This window comes from Thunnus maccoyii, chromosome 8, assembly GCF_910596095.1.
Source record: "Thunnus maccoyii chromosome 8, fThuMac1.1, whole genome shotgun sequence".
Lineage (NCBI taxonomy): Eukaryota > Metazoa > Chordata > Actinopteri > Scombriformes > Scombridae > Thunnus > Thunnus maccoyii.
In genome coordinates, this window is record NC_056540.1 from 22,232,743 (window position 1) to 22,257,353 (window position 24,611).

Genomic DNA, 24,611 nt, shown 5'->3' on the forward strand with positions numbered 1-24,611 from the left:
CACTCTTTTAGTGTCTTCGCTACTGTATAGTGTTCAGAAGCAGCAGCATGCCATCAGCAAATTCTTATTCAGAGAACTGTTTGATAGTTAGAGATAAGCTGCTGGAATAAACAATAAATCATGCCTTGTGTATGGGCTTTGTTCATACAAGCCTATTCGTCTGTAAGGCTTCTGTTCTGCTTTACATATTTTAAATAACACACTGAGCTGATTTGTTGTTAATAGTACAACGATATGGCACATTATAAATATGTAAATCATGATAGTTGCTCATCACACGTATATACTGTATGTACCATGCCAACGTATTTCCTTTGACTATATGGGGGAGCTGTTGCATGAAGAAATAAAATGTAGCAAGAGTGTGCTAGTCTCTGAGGATGGAGTAAGAGATATCATCCTCCTCCTCCTTCGTGACCGGCTGAAATGTCAGGAAGGAGTCAGAAAAAGAGAGATAATCAACGGTACGGATTCAGCCTTTACAAATGTGTCAGTTTGTTCTTGCGCCAGCAGAGAGTAAGATGCCACCGTATGACCTTTGGAGACAACAAAATGTTCTCTCATCCCGGGCCTGTGGTGCAGCCCTTGACAGGAGCCATCACAGGTGTTTGTGTATGTGTGTGAGAGGTCATGTGTGTATACATGCATATGAGCCTATGCTGGAGTCCATGGGCATCTTTGTGCTTCTCCTCATCTTTGGTGTTCCCCCTTATGTATGCATAAGTGTGTGTGTGTGCGTGTATGTATGTGTGTCAGTAAGTGAAGGCATGGCCCTGTCTGTGCACTGATATAATAAGTGGCGACAGTAGGCCCCCCCATCTAATGCCCCTGTGGTCCTGATGTGTGTGTCGTGTTGGCAGCTAAGACAGAGGGATTACAGGGATTGTGGGGAAGGAACAAGGAAAGAGCAGCTCATCATGCCAGTCAATAGTAGAGCTTTGCTCCATGTCCAAGGACACAAGCCCTCATTGTCACTGTCTCCTTGTTGGATGACAAGGGCAATGAGAGAGAGGGAGAGAGACATAGGAAGAGAAAGGGGAAGAGAAAGGCAGCGATGTGGGGGTAATGGAGTCAAGTGAGGGTGATCAAAGGAAGCATAATCGAGAGAGGAAAGCAAAATAGAAAGGGAGAGTGTATTAGTGTGTTTTTGTATTGTGTGCATTATGTAAACGTAAGATGAGATGTTTTGCTTCGTCAGCTCCTATACAGTAAGTCAGTAAACACTCATAAATCAACACACATTTTATCGCCATATCAAGACTGTGTAAATAATAAAGCTATGCTCTATAAGGCCTATTTACTGTGTGCACTTTGGTGCTGTAACATATATTCAGTGAAACAGTTAACTTGTGCATTTTTTGTTTAAGTGATGGACAGCACTGGCTGAACAAATTAAATTGATTTCTGTCTTCATCCACCGACAGTATTCAATTCATTTTGGATCACTGCATTGCTCAACATCTACAGCATAAATTGGAAGATAAATTATGCAGATTACAAATAAAATCCTGCCGGCAAAACTTATTTTAAACAAACAACTAATTTTGACTGTAAACATGATTATGCAATGTAATTATGTTGCTCTAATCAAACAGTACCACTAATTACCATAGCAACAAATATGTTTTCACTGTTCTCTTATTTTTCCCTTTACCTTTCTCTTTAACGGCCCCTATTTTGCTGTTGGCAACAACTGATTGTATCAGGTCTCATTTTCTTGGCAATTCTGTATATTGTAGGAGGGCATACAAGAGATAAACAATCGTCAAGAGATGTCTTTTCAAAAGTAATCTTCAGTGCAGAGAACTAGTTTTACACCTCATCGGAACATAAGTCAATAGATCTGGTTCTTCTTGAATCTACTTAAATATGCTGTATAAACTCAACAATGCTGAAAAGGTTGTTTGGAAAAAATCCAAGCATCTTGTTTTGTCTCTTGAGTACTATTACCTAGTTAAAGGTGCAGTGTGTAGGATTTAGTGGCATCTAGCACTGAGGTTTTAGATTGCAACCAAGTAATTCCCCCTCCCCTTCCAAGAGTGTAGGAGAACCTACGGTGGAAACTTGCGAAAAAGAGCCAGTGTTTTGTTTGTCCGTTCTGGGCTACTGTAAAAAGCCTCCGTGGAAGAGGACCCGCTCCCCATGTAGATGTAAAGGATTCATTCTAAGGTAACGAAAAAACAACTATTCTTATTTTCAGGTGATTATACACTAATTAAAAATACTTATGAATATTATATTCTATTTCTGCCAAGTCTGTTCTGCTAGATGCCACTAAATTCTACTCACTGCACCTTTAAGATCAAAGTCAAAAATTATAATGTAATTTCAGGTGACCATGGAAACAAGCTATTTTTAGCACTCACACTCAGTCATTGGTCCCTGAGTAATATAATAATTATATAATTATAGTTATAGTGCTATAGTTATTCATTCAAATTAAAACAATCTACAATCATTTTATCTTCTAATTGAGCTAAAAAATGTAAAATACACATTTATTCCTCCTGTCAGGATCACCTGGGTCCAGCAGACAACAGGTTTATTTAATTCTGTCTTGAAACATGACAGCATCGTGGACCACAAGACACTTTAATCTTATTACATAAGAAATCAAATAAACTGAGTGTATTGATTTTAATAGTTATTCTTTTTTTGGTTCCAACTTACAGTTTTATTATTTTGGGCATGGAGGTTCAGTTTTTGATCTTGGGAATACATACGTGAGATAAAATATTGTAAATTTAAGGTTTTCTTACAAGTTTTAATTGATTTTGAATTGAACTTGCTTAAGTACCATGACCTAAGTACAGAAACCATGACCTAAGTATTGAATCACTATTCAGCTTAATTGAATCTGGGATTTTTGCTAGTGTGTATTGGGAGAAAGAAAGAAAAAGACTAGGACCTGCTGTGTTTTTACCGATGACTACCAATTAACACGTTTTGCAGAAAGATGAAAATAAAATACAATATAAGAGAATTAAGGAACAACACAATAAGTATCCTAAATCAGATGTGTGGTGAAACATGTCAAAGTAACCCAAAAGGTCAAAATATTGGTCCCCTATGATAATCTCCCTGTCCTTTGTGGCCAGGATTCTGCCTAATAACATTTAAATAAAACTATGACACTCTGTAGTCTAGAGGCCATGTTTATGACTGGCTTGGTGCCCTGAACTTCCCCGAGTGAAAAATGGGAAAATGTGGTGCAGGTTCTGTATACATATTGCTCAGGGAGTATGTAAATTCAGAGTTAGAATCTTAAAAAGACAAAACAATATGTGTAGCTTTGCATAATAGCAACTTAATGCCAGGCAGGGTTGTCAACAACATTATTGAAGCAGCACATTCTCTCTTTCAGGCTCATGGAGGCCAAGAGACAAAGTGAACGTGTGTCATACTTATGGCCTCTGGTATGTCTAAGATGGAGATTATAAGTACTCCTATATCTATACCTGGCTGGGAAACTGAATGCTGTGTAACCCACAGGTCCAATCTACCAACAAGGGCCAGGCGGCATTTTCCCTTTCCAGGTCTGTTCTTTCAATAATTCATGAAATGTTTGCTTTTTTTTCCTTGACCGTGCACAACACAATACATCTCCCACAGCATGGCCCCCCTCCCATGCATACAAGTTTGCCAGTCCAGTGAGGGAGCGATGAGTATTTCCAACTGCTCAGTTGCACCAGTGATCTCACACAGAGAGTGTCACTGCTATATCTCATTTGAATTTTACAAACACTACAGCGCCTGGGCTTTAAGCAGAAAATGTGTTTATTAGCCATCTGTTACACTTTGTGCCAGCATGTGGGGGGAAATGGCTTCAAGAAGTTATAGGTTACAGATTGTGAGACTTCTGCTCTGTGGTATGGATGTATTCCCATATTGATAGGTGACCTCCAAAATCTGGTGCAATGATTTTAATGACTTTGTCAGGCTAGTGTGAATGAAAATACTGAGGAAACAGGACAGTGATTCAGCATGAAGGTGGTGAGAGTGGCGCTGTCAAAGAATCGTCTTCAGCATGATCAGCATTATTGTGATAATTTGTCATATTGTGAAGGAATTAGCAAGCTTTAGAAATATCAAATGGGCTCAAAATCGGATGGATGCATCCACACACACACACACACACACACACACACACACACACACACACATACATACACACACACAAATCGTCATTCTAATCTCTTAGATGCTCTATCTTGCTACTTTGCTAACCCGGTCCGGGTCTTTTGGTCTTATTAGAAAGTCACTCAATTAACAAGGAAGACTGTTAGCTCATCCCAGCCCATCTGCTGCGCTTTGATAACTCATTAATGGAAAAATCCTCATCCCCCATGCTCCTGGTCAGGATTACACATACAGACCCTGCGATTGCATTTCACTCATACTCTATTTCAGAATATGGCAGCGGCATTAAATTAACAAATTGTTGGACTCTTCAAATACTGACTCCATGTGCTGAAATCAAATAATATTTCATTGGCCACAGAGAAAAAGAGAATGGGATGGGAGTGAGGGAGAGAAAGAGAATGAAACAGAAGGAAAATAGAGTTAATGGATTCTCTTATCAGTTACATTCAGTTCTGTGAGGACTGTCTGTCAATGCGTTTACTCAAATGCCTCATGTCGGTCGGGTGCATTAAGCTCTAGCTTTTTAGTAAAAGCAATTTAGGGTGACTGTATTGCAATGGAATTCTGTAATACTGCAAATGCTTTGTGCTGTGAATGCATTAAACAGGGTAATGCAACATAGACAGAAGTTAGCGAAGATGTTTTGTCTGAGTAAAACAACTCAATGTCTCAATATTGAAATAAAAGTCTGAGGCACACCAGGCATATTAAGAAGTTAAATTCAGGGCTCTTTTTAATTATTGGCTGACAAGTACTCATATTAGATTTGCAACTTAGAAGAACATCAGTAGGGTTGATGTAGCTCAACTTTGTCAAAGATAAATAACTAGCATCTCCCTAAAATTCCTTCACTGACAAGAAAAGCTAAGAGAGATACTTTCATTGTGCTGCAAAGGAGCTAGCTCAGTTGTTTTCACAGGGTTAGAAAATAAAAACGTTCAACTAGAAACAACCATGGATTCCTTATGCTCTGCAAGCAGATGGGATTAGCCTTTCTGTCAGCACAGCTGAGGAGCCAAAAACTAAAAATAATATCTGAAGAATATGGTGATTAAAGGATTGTTTTTATATGAATACATTAACTTATAACCAACCCCCTCCACCCATTTCAACCACACCACAACACTTTATCCCACTCCCTTCCCTCCCCTTATCCATAGCAGGAAAGTTTAAATCAGTAATAAAATATTCATATGCAGCTATTTGCTTGAGAGAATAATTTATTTTCTTGGGTGGATGCGTCTTTTAGAGATATGCAACTCTGGAATCCTTGAGGGAGCGTTGTGTTGTGTGCTGGTGCACTTTGATCAGCAGGAATGAAAAGTTAGTTTCAGATAGGGATCAGAGTAAAGAGAAGAGAAGGATTCAGACAAGGGGACCTTGCCATTCACGTTAATGGGTTGTGAAGACTGAGAGCATGCCTTCTGGACACCATGTCATCATCCTGACACCAGGAATTTTGGGGCGGTGCCAGGAGGGATGGATAGACTGTAGCAGGTAGAAAAGCAGAGGCACTTGAATAAATGTTTAACAGAGTTGTCTACTCAGGAAAAAAGGAACTCGTCCTTTGTTCTGAGATTATGTGGTGTGTACCTCACTGTTAATATCACAGCTTTAACAGCCAAGCTGCTTTGCCCTAAGTGTTTTATTCACTGCTCTCAGTAACCACATTTTCTATAACACCAGCAAAATGCAGAGTGAATTTATGCCCAGTGCCCTGCAGTGACAGCACACACAGAAACACACATGCAAGCAGCTAGAAGCTAATAGAACTGTTTAACAGGTTAAGAAGCTTCAAGCCTCTTTTATCAGTAAGACACTGGAATTATACATTCCTATTCTCAGCATTCCTTCATTCAAATAATATATTCTAATCTTCAGAATATCTCTTTTATAACTTTGTCTTTTTCCGTCTGCTCACAAGTCTGTACAGTATGTTTCAGTATTTCAGTAGTTTTTGGAAGAAAAAGTACCCACTCTTAAAAAAAGCCAACTTATTTACTGCAGATTTAAGCGTCAGATGCTTAAATCTGCAGTAAATAATACTCATAGTGTATACAGGTAATGCCTCTGATCATTTTTGTTTCCCATTTGGATATAAGACAGTACATGTCGGTGGGAAAGATGTATTGTGAGCTTCTATCTATACAACATATAGCATAGGTAACACATTTTTATACTGTATTCACACAGTGTGCCTTAAAAACTAAGGGTTTCATTTGTACAGTTTTGTGAATATATTTGCATATGAAAACATAGTCACATGTGCCAGATCCATCAAAATGTTGGTAGTAATGAGTTTTGTTTATATCCCTCTGCATATGTTTTGCTTCTCTTGAAAAATGGGCAACCTGTTCGTTGGAACCAAATAATCCTGAATAAAGTTACCTCAAAAACAGCCTGTGAAGCACCATATTGGCAGAATATAAGAGGCCTAGATTCATAACCTTCCAGACTAAAATGGCATTGAAGAAAGTAAGAAAAAAAAAAAAAACTGTGACAAAAAGAGGTTATGTCAGTGATGCTAGAAAGAAAAAAAAAATCTGTAGCAGACACAGTGGCATTATGACCTACTAAAAGATGACATATGAAAGGAAATCACACAGCAGGTGAGCGTTGTTACATTCCTGCAGAGAATAGTGCAAGAACTTAAAAGGAAGACTGAAAATAATGTCAGGGCCAGCCAAGGGAATATGAAGGCCGCAATAGGTGGCCAGTAAACATGGTATACTTTACCAAACAAAAAAAAAAACAGTTACTGTCTCAGATAAGGGAAGTGAATTTACCTCCAGAACTGAAACTAGCAGTTAATTGGCTCAAAAGCACAAAACTTGACAGACTATGTATGACTGGGTGGGGAATATTTCAACCATTTCTGCTCACTTTCAGATTATCTGAGACTTACAGGTAAAATGCCCCAAATCCCAAATATGTAAGAGTCTTTAATTTTAGAATAATGCAACACCAGTAATTATTTTTCTAGGAATTTCTTTGCTTTTGCAATTCCATTTAATGTCCGGTTTCATCCAGCACTGTAATGCTCACATGTTTTCACCTTCTGTCAGGACCTGCTGAAAGCCTGATAGACATGTGTGGAAATGTAACAAATTCTGTTCTCATAATGACACGCACTGTGTGTAAGGAAGTGAAAGTGTGTGGGTGGTGGCTTCTGTTAGTCTGTGTGTGCGTGTCTACTTTCAAGTTGTAGGAAACATGAGAATGTTCTTGCAGAAGTACAGAAGATACTATAAATGATATACTCACCAAGAAGAGGATGCGGAAGTGGGCCAGTTCTCCGAAGAAATCCTCCACACTGACCGAGTGGGGGTCAAAGGCAAAATAGCTGCCTATGCTCTCGTAGAGCTTTTGCATGTTCTTGTGCATGGTGGACAGTTTTTCATACTGCTCCCGTGAATGCTTGCAGAAGCCGTTAGAGGGATTGAGTTAAGGAAAAGGGAGAAAAACATTTCAAACACAGAAAAAAACATATTTAAAAGCTACTGTATCTGCAGTGTAATGTCACCTCACAGATATTTTCATCTGCGAAAAAAATAAGCCATTGTGAGAAATGTTCACTTCAGAGGTTTCATCGCATTCAAAAAGCCCACCCATGTCAAGGTCAGCAAAACAAAACACTGGATAAAGAAGGGTCGCAGACAATCTAATGTGCCATTACAATAACCTCTCCATCTCACTTTGGAGTCAATGGCATGTTGAGCTAATAGCTGCAGCCCTGGAGTAATGGAAAGGTGTTTTGTAGTCTGCAGCATGACACAGATGGTTGCTGGAAAAGCTGATTGCAGTCATTGTTCTATTGTTTCTCCCAACAACAGTGGGGTCAGGTTGTTTTGAACCTCACAGCTCATGTCGCACTGTGTAATTTACTGAACAGGCGGAGCACTTTTCTCCTGGTGAATGGCTATTGACAGCTGGCATCAGTTAAGCATTATCACAGCAGCCACTGACCTCATGGAGACTGTGCTTGGACACTCCAAGACTCATATACCCTGGGTGGGATGAGCATGACACAACTTAACACAACACACACACACAAACTTGTATACACATGCATGTGCATGATTGGAAAAAAAAAAAAAAAAAAAAAAAAAGACCTGCTGTATAAACTCCACCAGCGCTAGTGTCAATGCATCAGCAGTGTTGCCCAACACCTGCTGCAAAGACAGCTGAGTGGTATAATAATCAGTCACAGCACAGGAAAACCATTATTGTATGAGTAAGTATACATTGAACCAAGGAGGATGGTCTGTCTGACTGTCGTGAATTTTTACAATGAACAGTTCTGAAATTAATTTTACCATTCACCTTTGACTAACCTAGGGATTTGTTTAAAACCTAATTGATTGTCTCACCGATCCTGTTTCTTGCCCTGTTGGACCAATCTTTGGCAAAGCTGCCACATTTTGAGATTGAAGCAATTCAACAGGAAGTGCAGGCAGTAGCAATTCAAGCAACTACTTTGGTGAGTAATCGTAAGTGATGGAAACCGTTGAACAGAGAATAAAACTAAAGTGTAGTTTTAGTGAAGTTTAAACGTCAATATAAATGTGTTTTGACCACAAATAGACCTCTATTGAATCAGTTTAAACAAAATTTCAGTTTCAGTAAATACAGTGCATCATACTAATGAACTGTTCAAAGGTTCCAAGGCTCTGATTCTAATTGGCTGTTGAGCCCAAGGGCTTTGCACAACCAGACTTGACAATATTTGAACTGTTGATTAAATGTATAAGACACATATTCCTTTGTTAAATTAAATATGTATGATCTGTGCATTAACGTGTTTAACTTATAATATATGCAAATACTGTTATTGTTAATCAATAGAGAGGCGCAGAGAGATGCACCATTTGGATTTCACTTTACTTTTCTATATGATATATTTAGTTACTAAGCCAGCAGCTACTTGTTCTCTGCGTCATGGTTGCACTTATAGGCAATTAATGTTCATATACAGTCGTCTTAGCAACATACACAGGCAGGTGGTACAGCATGTGGTTTGTGATTGTCAGGGTTAAACAGTTATCAACATATTGATCTTTGTGAGGGATCTGCCATTACTATGCAGAAGGCACTATTTTTCTTCAATGCCATTTTTTAAACTTATTTGTTAGTTCTGTCATCTTGGTACGTCCATGTTAAGGTACAGGGATTGTTATGCGTCCCTAGGCAAGTTATTAACTCACATTTTCCCCCCATGCGGATATAAATAAAACATTCACATGTGCCTGTATTGTGTGTTGTGTATCTGTGCACTTATGTGTGCTCACATGTAAGTGTGTACAATATGTGTGGAACAGCTTTTGCATATCTGAGAGGGAATGAAAGCACTGGCAAGGTAGGCTGGATGGATTACCTCCCTGCAAGCTAGTGTTCACCATAACAGGGCAGTGATGGCACCGTCCAGGTCAGCAGAAAGCCCACACACAGGCCCGACTGTTGGACTCATCCTTCTGTCTTTCCTCTTCTCTGTCTCTATCTCCTTTTCTGCCTAGACCTGATGTATCCCCCTTGCTTCTGTCAGTCTGCCTTTATCTCTTCTTTTGTCCACCTCCCCCTCACTCCACTTCTGTGTGAAAACTCAGGGGCCCCGACAGATAGATGTAAAAGTAAAACTTTGTCAAAGTAAGATATCTTTTCAACATCCAAAGCCCTGACAGGGTTGTACTGTATTTGTTTGGAGAAGTCTTAAAATGATTCTTGTAAAGAAAAAATCATCTTCTAAAACCTATCTACCATGAACAAGGCCGTATGGTCATCTAATAGTGAAATTGAACCTCAGTACTTCATCCGAAAATACAAACTAATGCAGTCAGTTTTGAGTGCTAGACCGAATTTCATTTAAAATGCTCCCTCTCAACAATACCTAATTGGCGAGGATGAAAAACATAAAATGATAACTGTAAAATCATGAAAAGCATACATATTCATAACGCTAAACTAAAAACAAAGATCAGCAACAGGTTCATGGCAAAAAGCAAGCCAAATATTAATGTGTCAATTTAGCAGCTAAAGGTGTGTTGGTATTATTCAACACTGGCACAGAAATGGTTATTAACAGCATTTACTCATAATATTTATTCCACTCTGCAACAGAATCCACGGTGCCTTTAGCTTAGGAAAAAGTGCTCAGGTCACAACTGTTGCCTCTCATGCAGAACGGAATAGTTAAAAAACACTGAGGCACTGGTTACTCTTGGTGCTGGTTGTGGCTTATGGTTCTCTGTGTTTCCTTTTCTCTACTTTTCTGTCTTCTCTCCTCTCTTTCTCTCTCTTAGTCTCTTCCACACACTCACATACACATGCATGCACATGCACAGTGGTAGATGTGTCCCGCTGGGGACTGGACTGAGGCTGGCTGGGCTTTTGCTCCTTGTATTTCCATATCAAAGACATGTCATATTGATGGAGCCTGACACACACTATCCTGCAGCAACACAACCGGTATGGTAGAGCCTTCATCAAACACACATACAGACACAGAATGAACAGCCAAACACACACACCTATATAGATATAGTATGCATGCACACATTCACACACCCATTCTTTGAATGTCTTCCTGTCATGCTGTCTGTTACTCTTTTCTTTCCCTTAGTTTCCAACAGTCATTGTAGCCTTAATTGTCTCTCCTTCTCCAAAGATAATCTTTTTCTGTTTCTTTCTCCTTTCTTCCTGTCCACCGCTGTCTTACTGAAACACATCCCCTTTATAATTCTCTTTCTACATTTCCCCTTGATATTCTCTCCATTAAATTCTCTCACTCAACCAAGAACTCCCTTCTTTCTCTCCTACTCGGAGTGAACTTTCAGAGGTATGCTGTCTGAGCTGTGTCTGGTATTCACGTCACTTGAGCAGAGCAGGGAGCAGAGGCAATGTGTCTCTAGGTAAAGCATCATGCAGCCTTTGGTTGACCCGACCCTGTTTGTCAGTCTGTGCTCTTCTCTTCAAGCTGTCCTCAGAGGAGGGCTACTGCCTGCACTTCCTGTGCACTGAACCTCACCAACGCATAGCAAGACAATTGTTCCAGGGCTGGAGGGCTCAATGGAGCAAATGTGGATGATACCAAAGCTATCTGTGGAGTGCTTACTGAATTTTCTGCTAATAGTCAGATTAAAACACTTAATGGTGCAAATACAGGCGTTTTGTAGCTCTGTGACTTCAAAAATTTCTGCATAGCCTTGAAATTACTGTTTCAATAACTGAAGCTGACATAACTGGGGGATAAACATTTGTAGCTCATAAAGGGAATAGCAGTAAGTCACTAAACGTCACACTAAAGCTTGTCTTACACAACTCCAGTCTCTGACAGCGTCATATCTGACAATGTTGATTTACAAAGACAATGTCAGATGTGAAATGTAATGTCAATGGCAGCACTCTTCTAGTTCATGTTTTTAGAATTCTCTTTCTAAAATTTCCTGCTATTGCCAAAACCCACCCTGCCTCTGACTCTGTCCTTGTAAAAATGCAGAATTAGTTCTTTGTCCTGTCACAGTGTCCTCATTACTGTGTTTAATCAGTCACTTTTTATCTATGTGTTTGACGTGCCAGAAAGGGTACATTTAACATCAGTAAGCTGCGATTAAGGGCACTCATTTTTAGAATCACAAAGTGACATCAAAATCATATCCAAGTCAGACTTACCCTACATGTTTTGGAGCCAGACCCTATTCAATTTCACAATAAAACCCAGAGAAAGATGAGAAAAATCCATTTATGAGCCAAAAAAAAGTTAAAACAGTTTTCACAATGGCCACCCTATGCGGATGGCAATAAATTACCTGGTTTGTTTACCTGTGCGCTCGAGAGAGTTATTAAAGTGCTGCATAAAACCCTACAGTGGGGGCCAAAAAGCCTCCTTAATAAATCTCCTGTAACCTAGTTCCATTAATGTTTATTTAATGCTTTTCCTATGTGCTCGCTGGCCCCTCAATCCAAGGCCCCACACTAAGCCTGCTTTTCTCCAAACCCCACCATCCCTGCTCCCTTTATCCCCACACCTACTGCCAACAGCCCCTGTGGGCCAAATTACACCAAGGCTGCCCACTGACTGGACACAAGCCATCATGTTGAGAGCGAGAGTGGGATGATAGAGGGATGAAGGAATGGAGTACAGAGGTAGGGCACAGAGTGAGAGAGAGCATATACAGAATTTCAGATGAAGAAAAAAATATATATTTCTAGCCTCTTTAAATCTGTGAATGAATGTATCAGCTCTTATCTTATTTTCTTACAATAAATCTAAAATGTGTTGTTGTTTAGTTAGCACTTTACTAACAATTTTCCCAAATTTATACAAAAAAGGTGAGAAAGCAGATTAAACAAATAAAGACAAGGGGAAAGCTTCATTAATACTGTGTTGTTGGGATCACAGTGGAATAAAATAGTTTTTGCCATTAGCCAAGTACCGACATTATAGTATTTCTATCCACATTGTAAGTCAGGTTCCTAAGAGAGGAGGACAGGGCTATTCTGTTGTGTGTGGTGATACAAGGAGAGGGAAGTCCGTAGGGCAAGCAGGAAAGAGGCTGACAGCGTCCTGAGTTGGGCCATGGTGCCGACACCGGGGCTGTCAGAGGGGATTAGCATAGCAGCCAGTTCCAGGAATTTGGGATGCGACCTGGTGCTGAGGTGAATGGAGGGAGGAGGATGTGCCAGTGAAGAGAGGGAGGGAAGAGAGGAGGTGGGAGTTGCCCAAGGTGGCGGTACATTGTACTGAATGTTTAAAAGTAAACAGATCACAGTCACATATCCAGATGCACTGAATACAATCTCTTTGCTGTTTACATTTTCAGTGAAGAGCAACAACAAATGTCCATAAATGTCATTCTGAAACTATATATACAGTAATCCCAAATTTTCTGTTCTTACTTCTGCTTTTGTTCTCAGCTCACTGTAACACTAGGGGAAAAGTCCTTAGGATACATTATGTGACAGTCGTGAATGTTTGAACCATATTTTCTGCCAATCCAGTACATATTTCACTGGATAAGTGAAAAGTTTGACCTGTTGTTGGCGGTAGATGACAGGTTCGGGTTCACCAAAGTTATTTTAATTCAAAAAACATGAATATCTGCACCAGATATCATGGCCATGAATCCAGGGTTTCTGTCAGTGTACTGCAAGGCCAGCGGTCCTGGGCCACCAAGCCTGAGCATTGGGAAATTTTTTCTAAACTGTAACGCAGCTCCTTTAAGGAATAGCTCAGTATGTAGCGAGTGTGCAGTCGAGAGAGAGAGCGTGTATGTGACGTTGAGGCTGCAGCGACCGGAGCAGTGAGTATGAAGTTAGCAGTGCAGCTGTGAACAGTGCAGTGTGTGTACAGTTTAGGCTATTGTCGGTGAATGAACACTACAACTCCTCAAGACCCAAGCAAAGTTCCTGTGTCTTGCTTGTTTCTGCCACAAATGAGCACCGTGACCCAGGGAGACATGAGAGCAGCTGCTAACAGCTACGTGTGTTTACAGCAGAGAGCAGGAGGGAGGACAGACGTCTCACTCCACTACTCTGTGCTGCGACTCTGCTGCTGCAGCAGACGGTGACGGAGCAGACACTCTCAGTTTATAATTGTAGCGTCTGTCGTCTGACTAAGTATTAATAACATGCTTAATGCTTTACAAATTACAGTTTTGATGAATGTGAGTGCTGATACATGAAAATGAACTAAATGGGTTTTATTTATATTTAAGAAGAAAAAAGCAAAACGACAGTGGGCGCGGTGGATAATCAGTAAAGTAATTGGTGTATTCCCGTATATCACCAGTAACACACGATAAGACGTTCTGCTCAGCACCGGCAACCCCACCCCTACCACTGCCGTTGGGCTTAACCATTTTTCTGAAACCCTGGAATCAAATGATTGTCTGAACTTCTGAAGTGAACTGTCTGACTGACCAAGCATCCGACCGACTGGCACGGCCAACATTGCCATCCCTAGAGTAGCATCACTACTGTGGCTGATAAAAACTGCAGATTCAGCCCTTACAGCAGCAATAATTCTGTCTTAAGTGTCTTTGCACAAAGTAGTCAACCCGAATTTGCTAACCGATTATACAACAGTCAAGATAAAACATTGACTTAATACTTAAATATAAAGAGATATTGTGTTTTTCAAGTGTCTACAATCTCAACTACTGTGAAATGTTTGTTGCGCACAAGAACACAAGAATTCAAGTCAGGTTCATTTTGTGTGGTGAAAATAATTAAATCTGTACAAAACCGAATGCCTTCATGAAACAATGCTCTCTGAAAATTGTTGGACTTTGTCCAAAGTAATCAAAACAACACCTTGGATGAAAATCAATGGTGTGCCATCGAGAAACTCTATCCTGTTGATCCATCTGCACATGTGCACGCACACACACAAACGCACACACATCAAACTGTTTCCCTTTTTTCCCTCTCTCTCTCTGCTGGATTAGAGAAGGTGCCAACAGGGTGGTGATTACTGGATGCCATCTCCCTCCCCTTCACAAAATGTAATTAATGTAGAGTGCCGGTGTGCCGCTGCAGTGATCAGACTCTACCTTAACCTCATAACCTTCAATGTTTTCAGTGTCTCCCTCAAATGCTTCCTGAAGTAGAAATCTTATTTCAGAGAGATAATTTACAGTGGTGTATATGAAATAGATAGATAGCATATACATATATATTTAATATCATTGATGGTTGTGTTTTTCACACATCTGAGGCTCAGTGAATTATATTACCACTTTGACACAGTGGTCATGACCTTTCCTCCCTCTATACTCCTCGCCATCATCTCCCCTACAGGTCCTACCTCCTCTGTCTCTTGAAATTAAAAGCCAGATTTGATGTCAATTTTCCTGTCAATTTATTCTGCCCGTCTGTCCCTGAAATATTTATACCTGTAGAGAGGAAGGTTGCTGCTGCTTAAGAATTCAAAGCTCTTCACTACAGCACCCAGCTGGTGTTGGAACAACTCAATGAGGGGAAGACTGGTGGGTGTAATGACTACATCTGATAAAGGGAAAGAGACTATATAAATTAGATATGAGGAGATTAGGTCCATGGGAATGACCTGTTGAATCATGGATATGCTATTAAAAAAGAGAGAAAGCACAGGAATAAAAAAAAATGGAAAAATAATCTGGAGTCCACTATAATGGTGCTGGTGAGTAAGTGTATGTGAACACAACACAGTCCCACACACACACACACACACACACACACACACACACACACACACACACACACACACACACACACACACACACACACACACACACACACACAGAAAGAAAGAGAGAGTTTTATCTTTGATAACATTTTATGGTTGTTGTCATCCTTTCATCCTCATCCAAAGCAATCTCATGTCACATTGATGGCCTGGGCCTGTGCCTCTCTGTGTAATTTTCACATAGTGGTAACATGACAATGCAAATCCACTGTGTTTACAACGTTCATACTTGTCAAATTGTAAAAGGTCAAGTCTCTCGCTTCCCCATGACGCTGATCTAATCGGTAAACATCAATCCCACCCTCTAGTCTACATTACAATGGCTCGCGAGATGCCCCTTGAAGAGACAAGTATGTGAAAGAACACAGGCATCATGCGTGTCATTGAACAGACACAGTAAGCTTGTAAACAATATTACACAGCTTAACGTCCACAGCAAACACAATCGGAATAGATAAGTGTATGTTTCAATACTAATTATTCGGGAGAAACATCCATGAATAAACTTTGAGATAGCAGTGATGCCGAATGTTGCACAATATTTGATTCCATGAATCCAACCACCACCATATTCTCCTCAACAAAGCTAACAGCACCACTCAAAATTGCTTCCATTAATGCTGTATTTACATCGCCTCTATTTCTGATCTTATTCCTAGATAACACACTGTAATACCAACACGCCATGTTCCTAGTCTCCTACTGGGGAGGAAAGTCAGCTTGTTCCTTGCAGTTTGATCAATTTAAAATACTTTTCTGGCTTTGCAACCGAGGGAGTACAAAGAATGTGTGGGATGCACAGTATAGACTTGTTTCCTTGAACATGCCGTGTCTATGTAGTTCTGTGCGACAATGACAGTGATGAATCACAATTGCTGGTCTGCACTTTTTGTTTCTTGCTCTGTCTCTGCCTCTTTGTTTTAACTGTCTCTATCTGCCTCTGACAAGCCTTTTGCAAACTCATTCTTACACAGACATATGTTCAGTGGCCTGCCTGTTTTACCAGATCATAGCTATTGTAGGAGTCTTGTAGCCGTAGTGGTCTGCGTTACATCAATGCCACATTCAAATTAATTTATCTAACAATTGAAAGTAGACATGCTGATGTGGATAATGTCATCAATCAGCACACCAGTTATCTACAGTTAGTATCATAGTTTGAGTTTAAGTCTTAAGATGTACATCATGGGCATGGAAAGCCTGTGAAATTATAAAACACACAAAAACAATGCACCTAACTGCTTGTGTGACACCCTTGCTGATATTTACTAGTCAATGTGTACAAATGCTATTATAACAAAGTCAATTTACTATACTTCTCCGTGGCTTGAAAAATGAATAATGACAATTTCTTGAATGTGTTAAACCCTTTACATACTACCTGCTACCCACAGCAGGTAGATGTAGGGACGTATTTGAAAAGTGCTAAGAGACCCAGGATTGCTCACAGCATCTCCAGATTGCATCTTCTTTGTGTGATCACCACGCATAAAGCTGTAAATGGGACCTCTTAGATGACAGACCAGTAATCAAGCCAGGCAGTGCGGTTTGCAAATGGACATCATATTGGGCTGCCTTTGATGTGTGTCTCCAGACTGCTGGGGGAGTGTTTTAAAGGTCAGTGGAATCTCCTGCTTTCATGCTGGACTGTATCAACCTTCTGTGGTGCGCAATGAGAAGAACATGGACCACAGTTGAATTTATTGATATTATGTAAATTACATTGATATACTGTAAACAACAATGATAAAAAATCAAGCGCTGATCTGTTCTAATATGGGAATGAGAGCAAGGGTTAGCTGCTGGATATGCAGTATATCATTTCCACAGTCCACTACAAAGACTGATTTATTCAAATCAATTGGATATGTGAGTGTATGTGTGTGAGAATGGAGAAATCTGACTCTTCCACAAGCACAGTTTGCTCACAAATCATTAAAATGCTCAAAAAGATGAAAATCCTTGTCTTACTTATTTCACATATTCATATTTATTCAAAATATGATAATCAACATTTTCATTAAAGGTAAGAGAGTTTGGGCCAGAAGTCAATAATCTTTGTTACTAGTAGCTTTCAATAGCCCACACAGAACTGTAGTTATGAAGATAGTTAGCTTGTTTTATGTTTTAAGCAGGGTGTTTTAGTGCCAAAAAGGTTGAGAGCTACATAGTGAAGCTGCAAAATGAATTCCAGTGTAGAACTAATCAACAGCTGGTCAAGGTTTTGATGTGTTTGTAGATAAAGAAAGAATAGTGGGAGGAGTGATATAAAACAGATGGGAATCGAAAGAGAAAGGGAGAGAGGCAGACAGAGAGAGAGAGAGAGAGAGAGAGAGAGAGAGAGAGAGAGAGAGAATGTATATTGATCAGATTCCTTCAGTAAGACCACTGGCCCAGCAGCTAGCGTGACAGAGTACAGCTCCATTCAATAGCCTTATCATTACCACAGCACAAACCCATTCAGCGGGTCAGCCTATTTGGCCTTTGGTTCAGTGTGTGTTTGTGTGTGTGTACATGCAGTGGTGTCTGTGCATGTGTGTATGTGTGCCTGAGTGCATGCAGAGGAAAAAAAAAAGAAAAAAGAAGAGGGGGTACATTTCGATTCTTTAAGCCAATGAATCCCATTATAAGATCACTTACAGCAGATTCCTTTGTTCAGAACACTTTCAGCTTAATGAAGTGTCCTAAGAGTAGAGGGAGAAGTTAAAAGAAGATGCTATCCACTAAAGAACACACAGGTAAAGTTATTGGCGGACAAAGCCACCTGTGTAGTAAGAGGCCAGTGGAAACAAAGTTTGGCTTGGTTCCATTTTTAAGAAACATAATATTCCTTTTCATTGTTTTGCTGATAATATAAAAATATATCTGCCTATAAAAAAACAAAAAGTAAAGATTCAATGCAGCCTTTGCTGAACTGCTTAAAAGATATCAAAACTCAGATGGATTTAAACTTTCTCAGTTATAATGAAAATAAGTCTGAGATTGTTATGTTTGGACAACCTGACCTATTGGATGACTCGGCTGGTACTCTTGGCCCTTTAGTTTCTTACAATCGATCTTTTGTTAAGAGTCTTGGTGTGGTTTTTGACAGCTCCTTCAAATTTGATAAACATATTAGTTCAGTTGTCAAAACTGGCTTTTTTCAGTTAAGACTTTCAGCCAAGGTAAAGGCCTGTCTCTCTCCAAAAGATTTCAAGAGAGTTATTCATGCTTTGATGACCTCTCAGTTAGACTTCTGATTCTTTGTATGTGGGTGTATAACAGTCGTCTCTTCATCGTCTGCAGTTAGCACAAAATGCAGCTGCTTGTCTTCTAACTTGTAAAAGAAAGCATGATTACATCACAGCGGCATCTCTCCACTGGCTTCCTGTCCATTTCAGGATTGTTTTTAAAAATTTTATTGCTTGTTTTTAAGGTTTTAAATGGGTTGCTGCCACCTTATCTAGCAGAACTCCTGCATCATACTCCAGTTAGTGCACTGATGTTGACATTTCAGATGCTCTAGGATGTTCCGAGATCCAGACACAAATATAGAGCCAACCAAGCCTTTGCGGTGGCTTACCTATTCATTTAAGAACTGCTCATACCCTAGAAACCTTTAAGTCGCTGCAGAAGACGAACCTCTTCTTGTTGGCATCCGGAAATTCAAACAATCACTGCTAAACCATTAGGTTTAAAGTGGTTTGTTTTAAATACAAAAGGAGCCTCCTCCTTTATTAGATTACAGTCAGATGTGAGTGGCAGAAGTAGCTGTCAAATATGAGGAGCTAGCAAAGGAGAGATGCAGACTGGGGAGAAAGGAATAATGGAGCTGTCTCCATTGGCAACGCAGAGGCACAGAGACTATTTTTAGCAAATTAATTTAAGGCCCTAAATAATTTACTGATAATTATCTGGCAATCAAGAGTAAGATAAAATGATCTCCCCGAGAGTTTTTTTTGTCATGTGGCACAGCAGGCGGACGGAGGAGCTTTGAGTGACTCACCAGTCAAAAAACTGCTGGGTGTCGTGGTGCAGAAGGATGAAGAAAAAAAATAACAAGGGGAATACAGTAAGATGTATTCGCTAGAAGGCAAGTGGATCTGCTAATGATTAGTGCCTAATGAGTGACAGAAAACTGGCACTTACGATCCATTTGTTTGTGGAATAATAGATGTGTGTAGCAGCTGTCTACCATGTATTTGTCACACATTTACACACACACATGCATACACATGTACTGTAAATATAAACAGTGGGGCTATCAATCAATTAAAAAAAACCCAACTAATTAATCACAAAATTTGCTGTGATTAATCAGGAGTAACTGCTTTTTTTTTGCTTCTTAATATAGAAGCTTGCAGTAATAGATATTAAAGTGTATAATAATACAATAATTAATATAGAATCAACACCAAGGAAGTAAATTAAAAATACTACTGTTTAATAGCATCTTTTTAACATCGGACACAGATTCTCTCCTGTGAACTACAGATTTCCAATAAAACCATCAAGGCCACTGACTGTCAGCTTGAAAGGCATATTTCTTATATGCATTAACAGAAATAATAACAAAACGCAGGCCTTTAAAGTGCCAATTGAATTTCAGTACCATCAAGGCCTTTAAAATTAGATATCAGCTTAGAAGATAATAATCTTATATGCACTTATATAAATGATAATTAACAACAATAAATGTGTTCCCTGTTGAATTGCCAGTTGAATTTCAACAAGGTCCACAATAGTCCATGTAAATATGTAAAAACAACAAGGAAAGATTCTGACTCACATGGGAGACAGAGAGAGAGAGTTCAAAGGGACCCCCTGCCAAAATTTAGCCTTCCCGACAAGCTATCATGACATGGTTGGTACCAATGGATGCCTTAGGTTGTCTAGTTTCATATGATACCAGTATCTTAACTCTAGCTTTAAAGGCAGCTACAGCCTCTGAAGACAGTAATGTGTTAATCGCATTCATTTTTTTAACATGCTAAATATTTCAAGTTAAAAAATTTAAATGAAAAAATTAACATGTTAATTTTGACAGCACTAATAAACAGCTGCTGCAGGCACAGATGACACACACACACACACACACAAAAAGCTGTTGCCTTGCAAAAAAATAAATAAACTGCAATGATACCACAGAGCATTTCTCCTCAATCTTTACACATTTATATCAAGCTATGATGGTGTAGGTAAGCGAAAATGGAGAGCAGTGACTTAAGGTTCCTCAGTTTTGGATGTAAGGTCAGTAGAGTGATCATGGATATTCTGCGTCCAAGTTAGGGTATCTGCACACATGACCCTTGTAAGATTTCCTCTAAAGAAAGAACAGGGGGAGAGAGCACTGCCAAGCAGTTGATGAACTGCCTCTGGCTTTGTGTATATGTCCTCCAACCTGTAAAAATCCAAGTACGTGCGTCGCCAGCTCATCTCCCTCATATCAAGTTTTTCCTCTCCCCTGCTGTCTTCATCTCTCTGACCCTCTCATATTTCACTCCTGCTCTCCCCATCCTTTTTACTTCCCTCATTCCTCCCACAACTGACCAGTTTTCCAAATGAAGATTGTAATAGGCTACATTCGCATAGAACTAGCTGTCAAACTTAGTATGCAAATCTGTCAATCAATCTTTCTCTCTGTCACTTGTGTTTTTCTAGATGCTTCCTTAACTCTTACATCCATGGTGTGTATTTAATTGCAAAACAGCGTACCTGTTGAGTGGCGCTGAGTGGAGAGAAATGGAATCGTTGGCTATAACTGAATATTGCCCACCTGACAGCTCATTTTAATTTCCAAAAAGAAAGAGCCTTCCACAGACTGGGACAAAATGTTTACAGACCACTAACGGGTATTTTTATTAAGAAAGATGGCTTCTTTGTGTGAAAAGATAGTAGCCATACATTCATAAGGGAGGACATATAGCGGACATATGTTTGCATACTGTGTCCTTTTGAGGGTTTTTGGATTACAGAGAGGGCACAATTAGCTTGACGGTGTGATGTGCTTCAGTGAGAGCTAAGGTTGACAGGCCTACTTAGCCTCCCCACTGTGCAACCTTTTATAAAATCAATGCCACCACTAAACACAACCCCCACCCCCTGTGGAGCTGGGCCCTGTTACCGCCTCCTTCCCCTTCCAGTGTGGGGAGGAAAATGCAGGCAAACAGATAAATTAGAGCCTCCCCAGCTGCCCTCCTCTCATCCTCCAGCCTGTCTGCTATTGTGAAGTGACAACAGTACTGTCAGTGATACATAAAAAAAGCAATTCTGCTTTTGAAACAAGAACCCCTGCATTTAAACTTCACTTCCTTCAGCCAATTATATTTTCTTTTCTCTACAGAAACATAGCACTATCTGTGGAAATCATTGCTATTGGCTTGAATGGTTGTCAATGGATGACATAGCAAAAAAGGTTTTGTTGGCTTTGTACACATCCTAGAACAGGATCTAAACAGTTAGTGGATTGCTGAAGAAAACATTTGCTCACATTATATCTGCTGGGATACAAAAATTGTTCTCCTTGGAAAATACTACAAGAAATATGTATTATCACAACATTCAAAAAAAAAAGAGTGCGATGAAACAGTGTAGAAAGGGGACAAAAGGCATGTTGTAGCAGAGTAAATAGACATTAGACTTGTTGTCTTGTCTTTTTGTCTTGCACCTCAAGGAAAGAGCTTTCTCTGAGCACATATTTAGAGAGGCACAGGCTTTAGGGACATTCATAGTGGTGTTGGTGTATAAAACCTAAACATCAAGGCTCGAACGCCTCCTTTGCAAATGTAACATCATTACTGCAGTGTACAATATTTCCTGGCAAGTGACATGCAAAAGAACTAAGATCAATGTAGAGACTCATCATTTTCACAGAATCTTTCTCAGGTATCAACAACTGCTCTATGGCATCATTGCCTCACTGTCAGTGAAGTGACTTTGGCTCTGTCTGTTGCTCTAATTTGCATCAGATTACATGCCCACGGAGGGAAACTCTCCTTAATGGGTAGCATCATCCTCTGCAGGTGGCAGGGGAAGACAACACGAGTCGGGGACACAAAAATGGTGTGTCTCCTCAAATGCTCACTCGCCATTGGCTGATTGCCACTCTGATGACATCCATTTGTGCTCTGAGATATCATTTTCAACCGCTCAATCTGTCTTCATTAACATTAACTGTACCATTCCACAATGTAAACATATTAAGTCAGTTATTTTCTTAATTACCATATCTGGGCTTTTTTTATTCTTGGCCACTGTGCTACCTCTTCAGATAATACTATATCTGCATTCTAATTGAGACTTACAGTAGTGAGTGTGTGTTTCAATGTTTGTGTGTGTTTGAAAGGTGTTTTTTAACTAGACTACATGCAGCCCACCTTTCATCAATGCGAGCCGGGGCAGGTTGTGCATTGTGGGTTGATGGTGGTATTGAGCAGGAGAACGATCTATATCAGTCATTAAAATGCAAATGTGTGTACCAAGTCTAGCTTTGATGCTGCACTAATAACAAGCAGTGGGGAACAATCATGAATCAAACTTGTGTAGCGACCTATTGAACGCATGCCGACGCCATGTAATGAAACAAGAGCTGAAATAAGAGCAGTTTCAACAGTCAATACAAAATCCTGTCATTATCTGAGAATGTGAAACAGAGAATTAAGCAGCATGAGATGACGTTGGCACGATTCCAAAGCTGCATTTCAAAGGAAACCTAGATTCCATGCCCTAAATTAAAGTCTACTGCAAGTGAGACAGATAGGAAACGCTAGTATGCTCTGTAAATAAACATGGCTGAAAGCACAGCACCTGTTGCAATCCAATGCAGCTGGATAGATTTTGCAGGTGCCACCACAGAAGGTTCCCCGCTGACTGTATCAAAAAATCATGACAATAGTAATGCACCAGTTTTCTTATACAGATACTTATGCAATTCAAGACTTTCCCTCTAACACAGTGGTTTCCAATGATTCTTAGCTTGTGACCTCTTAAAATGGAGCAGTCTTCTTGTGACCCCTTGTCACAGGTTGTAAGCATAGATTCCTGCTTCTCAGATTGTTTGATCTGGTAATCTTTAGAGGCCTGAAACTGTAAAACTATCCAGCACCTTACTAAAAACAAAATGGAGATTAGAGAGAAAAAAAAAAAAGTAGGACAATGTTTTTCCCCTGCTTCCCATCCCTTTAAACATCTTGTGACCCCTTCCAATTTATCTTATGACCCCTTGGAGGGTCCCAATCCCCAGGTTGGGAACCACAGCTCTAACCTGTTGTAACGGTTGGGACAGAAAGAGTGCCCCTCTCTTTTAAAATGGTAATGATAACTTTTTAAATCTTACTAGCCGATTTTGAATTTTCTAACATACCTAAAATAGTAAATTTAAACATAGTATAAACATTTAACCCCTCAAAGAAAAAAAAAAGGAAAGGAAAAAAAACAAACTATTTATGTTCTTCCTCTTTCAAAGCTTTGCAGAGCAGCAAGTGTCTGTATTATAAATTGGGATTATGATGGACAGAAAAAAGCCAAGCTTGGGGAAAATACCTTAATTTATCTGCGATATCTCATTAAGCACCTAATTGACCATGGCATCTCCCCTCCCCTATTGGCTAGTGATCTGTGAATATGTGGATAACTATCGAGCAACACACTCAGACCTAAATAAATAAACTCCAGATGAGCACAGAGGAGCGTAGGAAGGTTTTGGTCCCTCCCTCTACACAGGGCCAATTAGAGATGCCTGTATTTATATGTGAAAGGAAACATCAAAAGGACAAAAGGAATTAAAACTATAACATAAAATTCATACAGGAGGTTGAGAAACCTTTAGATGGAGCTCTGAGATTTAATAATTGTTTACAGGAGAGGGTGTAAATGCATTCCTGTTACTGGGGGACATTGTATAGACTTTTTGGCACATGTTAGGTGAACTGTAGCCAACACTATAAATAGGAATAACTACTTCCTCAGGCTTTTAGTTGGAGAAAAAATATAGATTAATTAATTTAAACAAATGTTCCTTTAGTCAAGAAACACAACATATTACAGTCACTTTTTTAACATATTAGTTGTCAGATTGATTCAAAGGAAGCACAAGCCGAAAGAAAATATTTTAAAATGTTTCTTTTTCTTGTATTTGGGCCTGGCTTTACTTTTTCCCCCTTTATTGTCAACAAGTGGTAGAGACAATAGCATTGCTAATAACTAAGAATTGACATGGGGAAGCTCTCATGTCTGGAGAGAAAATAAAAGGCTCCAAAAATCTAATGGA

At 39.6% G+C, this 24,611-nt stretch overlaps 1 protein-coding gene across 1 annotated transcript in view; it reads right to left on the reverse strand.

Moving 5' to 3' along the window:
• Positions 1-24,611, reverse strand: part of diaph2 (diaphanous-related formin 2) — a 382,189-nt gene that overhangs the window by 64,942 nt on the left and 292,636 nt on the right. The window contains exon 26 of the mRNA XM_042418197.1: positions 7,408-7,572. Coding sequence (XP_042274131.1) covers positions 7,408-7,572 — 165 coding nt within the window. The remainder of the gene's footprint in view (positions 1-7,407; positions 7,573-24,611) is intronic.